Here is a 5,000-nt window from a genome sequence, read left to right as displayed (position 1 = left end):
GCAACTTTATCCAACGAGTAAGGGGCCGTTCACTCAAACGCATGTTTCTATCTTTGACTGGTGCCCCACGTCATGCTGATATTTTAGTGTCTTGTGCGGGAGCGCTGCCCATGTCAGGTTAAAAATATGTTCTGTGAAAAAAATTATTCTTTTCTACTGAAGACTTATTCTGGAAATACTGTTAATTGTGCTGTTACATTATCCAGTATACTAGTTAATAATAAGGGTTTCTTAATAATCTATACATTTATACACAGAAATAATGTGTAATAATATTAAAGAGCACACACAATTACTTCCACACAATAATGTAAAGATATTCTGATCTGATACCGTACAGTAGTATTGATATAGTGTGCTGTATAATACTGATAGTTGAGCATATAGTGTGTGTCTGTGTCAGGATTCCCACAGTCAGTAATATAAGGGAATGTAAGTAACATAAGGCCTGGAATAGTCATGAAAGTGAAGAATTGGGATGTAAATGTCTTTAGTGGATATAATGGAAAGGAAATATAGCTTAACACTTGAAGGCCCACCAGTGGGCCCACAGAAAATATATAATCGTCAGAATATTAACAACTACAGTTTGCCCAGAACAAATCAGTTTCATTTGAAAGTTTATAAGCTGTACTTTATAATGCATGTAGATATTATGACCAAAACTGAACATGTGCTTTGAAATCTGCAGATAAATCAGAAGTGCTATTACAATCAGTAAAACATTAAACTGATCAAATATTCATGTGTCATATGTTGTTGGAAATCTCTCAAAGAGTAAAATACAATAGTGGTCCACCGATATATTGCAGCGGCTTATAAATCGGCCGATATTCTGACTTTATTTAATTGTCACATCGGCTGATACATTTTCCCATTTGGGCGATATTTTCTTTTATTTGAGGGAGATGAGAATCATATGTTTGCATGTGACGTGAGTGAGACATGTAAACGATCAGTCATGGTTTGTTTTGTTGTTATGTGCATCATGTTGCTACAGTAACAGACCGGTGTGCAACAGTGTCATTTAAACGGTCCACATATCAGAACCGCGACAGACGCGTTTGAGCTCATAATGTTAAAGTGTTTCATTCTCCATCTCTCCGCAACAGTTCCCTGTAACTTTAACTGCCTTATCTAATGATAAAAAGGCAAATATCAGTAAAACTAATATCATATACCGTCTGCTAATATGTGCATATCTCATTTAAACATATAATAAACCAACCTCACAAATCTTGAGCAGATCCAGAATCCTGTGCAGCACTCATAAATCTTCCTCTAAATCACATATTCTATCAGTCTCTCCTCATCAGTTCTCTATTCTAATGATTCTAAGGCAAATATCAGTAAAACTTCTGTTATATACCGTTTGCAGATATCTCGTTTAAACAGATGTAATTCACAAACCTCCAGCGTTTTCTTCCCGTCGAGCACTCATCTAATATCTTCCTCTGAAGCGCAGATTCCATCATCCAGAATCAAAACTTCAGGATCAAAAGTTCCTCTGATGCATAAATCATGACGGTCAGTCTGTGTCAATCCAATCAGGTGATGCAGCCGTTTAATCTGTCAGGAGTTCACTGGATTACTACTTCAAAGTAGAAGTGCTTCACGTGTGCTCTAAGTTAATGTTTTATTCACTATCACTGTATGTATAACTGCTTTGATTTGGTATTGTTGGAGTAAATGTGATTGTTAATGTGCACATGTCATCCATACTTGCTGGACTACTGTGTGTACTGTTATTCCTTCTTGATAATATATCAATAATTCCTTCATGTGCAAATAAATTACTACGATTTGATGACTAAACAGAAATCAGAAGAAACTACGATCTACCATTTAAAATAGAATATTAATGTTGACAAAGTTAAAGTTTTGTGAAATAGTGTAAATATAGTGCTTACTTGGAGTTTTCTTTTTTTTGCAATTTTATGTTTATGATATTTACTATATTTAATTGTGTGATATATCTGCATTGTATCGGCTGATCGGGCACCCTGCTCTCTGGATATCGGCATCGGCCATTAAAAACACGTATCGGTCGACCACTAAAATACAACCAGACTATTTGTTTTACTCACAGACCAAAATATAGCAAGTAATAGTTAAATATATGTCTATGACAATTATGTTGGTGTCACTTTTATGCTGCTTTTTTTGCTTATAACTTCACAAACAATAAACAGAACATAAAATATCACATATTATCTTTCAATCGAGTCCACACACAAGATAATCAGATGTATAGATCATTAGATAATCCACATGAAGCACAATGTTACATATGACCACCAGGAGATGGCGCCAAATACACGACACAGACTCAATGATGACTCAAATGACACAGAATGAAACTCATTCTGTGAAATCTCATGACTAAAATCATGTGTGCATGCTATGCAAACCTTTAGTCATTGTTGTGTTTGCATGTGTAATTAGTTCTTATGTACAATTATTATCTTTTATTTGTTTGGAGATGTTTTTGGACACTATGATCAATTATATTTGTAAAGTTTTTATTTATTTATTTTTATTTTTGGGTATGCCACTGAAACAGGAAATCTTTAAAAACACCTTCAGAGCTTAAAGGATTAATGGAAATGAATTGGTACAAGAATAGTTGTGTTAACCCTGTTATTTTACAGTGAATTTAGAGGTGTGTGTCTCTTTAACAGGGAGGCCCAGGAGCCCCAGGGGCCCCAGGAGAGAACGGCCCTAAAGGAACTACAGGAGACCAGGGCCCTCCAGTATGTGTCTGAGCATGTGTGATATAGTAGCTGTGCTGATTAGAGCAGAGTTCACTGATATTAAAACCCCATATCTGTGTTTCAGGGACCCCCGGGACATAAAGGAGAGAGGGGTGAGAGGGTAAGTGATGTTTTATCATGGTGTGTTGGAACCCAAAAATCGCTTACAGACTGTGTGTCTAAGTGATGAAACATTTAATTGAAATGTGGTTGTGTAAAATAGGGTGAAGTCCAGTCCACCACATCTGTTCAAGCCATCGCCAGACAAGTGTGTGAGCAGCTCATACAGAGTGAGTACACACATCTCTGAAAACATCTTAAATCACACTGAGTGTTCCTGTCTAACGTCTCTCTCTGTGGTGTGCTGGGGTCATAGGTCACATGGCACGTTACAACTCCATTCTGAACCACATTCCCAGTCCGTCGGTGACGATCCGCACTGTGCCAGGACCTCCAGGAGAACCGGGCCGGCAAGGGTCACAAGGACCTCAGGGAGAGCAGGGGCCATCCGGGCGACCGGGATTTCCCGGCAGCAACGGCGAGAACGGCCAGCCCGGATCCAGAGGTGCTGCGCAGAGAAAGAGTTTATACTTTATACTCGCACATACACTGACACTGGCGCCATCACAAGTATAATATTTATTTTGAATATTTAAAATAGGGCTGCACAATTAATCTCATTAAAAACACAATCACGATATGACCTTATATTACCAACATCCAAGGAAGGAACGTAAATGTAATAAATCTATATTCAAATTTGAGATACTATAATATAATGCATCGTTAAATTAAATTTAAATAGAAATAATTCAATGAAATCGTGCTGAACTAACCGGATCTTTCACTTTAAGTTTAATTGCACCAACCAGATCATCGTCAGACTGACATTAAGACTCGTTCTTTAGGACTATCTCACTGTAGGCAACAGTTTCTATACGCTAATTGTTTTTAAGGCCTCGAGTAAAATGAAATCTTTAGTGTTTAAAAAGGAATTAGTGCGCTGAAACTCTATCAGAGTGGATACAAACAGGAAGACGGTTTGAGTATGAAGAAGACGGTGTTATTTATTTATTTCATATGTTTATTTCTTTATATGTTTGTGGATGAATTGGAAAAGATCTCTGGTTCATTTTAAGAGGACTCGAGTGAGTTGATGCTATCTTGTTTCAAATAACTGATACTACTTTAAAAGGAACTCTATGCTTTATGTGTCTATATGTCCTCATGTTTCAGAGAGTTGTCACATGATTAGCTCACATTGAGAGCGTGTACATGCACGTCCTTCCACAGATTGGCCTGAAGAAGTCGAGGACGTGTGTGTTCATGTAAACGCTGTTCCTTTATAAGGATAAAACGATGGCATAAACTGATGGATTATCCAACGCAGGGTTAGAATAGCTCATATGATTTCATATTGAATTTGTCATTTCAATGTAGTTTCTGGTGTTTTAATATATTCTGCTGCTAAAGTGTTAACTGTATCATTTCAAATGTTTAACATCGTTACATTTCTCTCGTGTTTCCTCCATCTGATGCGTTAATAATATACCCAGTATTATAAAATTAAACGACTGAACCATTCACTTCAAATTGATGATATCACATCGTGATCACTGACGTGCGGTCTGGGTAGGCAAACTAGGCACTGCCTACCCTGCCAAAATTCAAAAATAAAATGTTTATTAAATAATAAACTTGTATTTTTACTTTTTATTCTTGTGATTTATATGCAATATGTGTGTTATTCCAATTGTTTAGACGTTATGATGACAAATGTAGCAGTTACGCATAATCAACTAAAAACAAATGGTAGAATAAGCAGTGCTTTTACGGTCCATTCATTGCAGACGACAAGCGGAAACCCCATGTTGCGCATGCGCACTTCGATCCTGTATTCTTTAACATGTACGGCAAAAAGCACAAATCTGCTGTGCCTTTTGACGTAAATATGTTATGCCCGTAATCATCTCCGTTACGTATCAGACATGGACCAATTAAAATCGAGATATTCCTGGACATTTGCGTAGCTAACGTCATTACAACACAGCTAGCGTAGCATGCCTAATCCCCGCCAAATTCAAAATCAAAATGACAGCACCGGCTGTAATCACGGAATTAAGACATTTTTCCAAGCTCGATTTTAATTCCAAATATGAGTTAATTGCAAGAGGGAGGTCTACGCCAGCCTTAGATGGACTAGTACAGCAAAAGGGCCCAAAACATATCCGATCATTTCAAACTGAT

At 37.2% G+C, this 5,000-nt stretch overlaps 1 protein-coding gene across 1 annotated transcript in view; it reads left to right on the top strand.

The window, feature by feature from the left end:
* Positions 1 to 5,000, top strand: part of LOC127619698 (collagen alpha-1(XIV) chain) — a 73,626-nt gene that overhangs the window by 63,766 nt on the left and 4,860 nt on the right. Inside the window, exons 42-45 of the mRNA XM_052092649.1 lie at positions 2,682 to 2,753; positions 2,839 to 2,874; positions 2,977 to 3,043; positions 3,130 to 3,318. Of these exons, the coding sequence (XP_051948609.1) occupies positions 2,682 to 2,753; positions 2,839 to 2,874; positions 2,977 to 3,043; positions 3,130 to 3,318 (364 nt within the window). The remainder of the gene's footprint in view (positions 1 to 2,681; positions 2,754 to 2,838; positions 2,875 to 2,976; positions 3,044 to 3,129; positions 3,319 to 5,000) is intronic.

This window comes from Xyrauchen texanus, chromosome 26 (assembly GCF_025860055.1).
Source record: "Xyrauchen texanus isolate HMW12.3.18 chromosome 26, RBS_HiC_50CHRs, whole genome shotgun sequence".
NCBI lineage: Eukaryota > Metazoa > Chordata > Actinopteri > Cypriniformes > Catostomidae > Xyrauchen > Xyrauchen texanus.
Note: the sequence above shows the minus strand (reverse complement) of the source record. Positions and strands in the feature narration are given on the sequence as shown.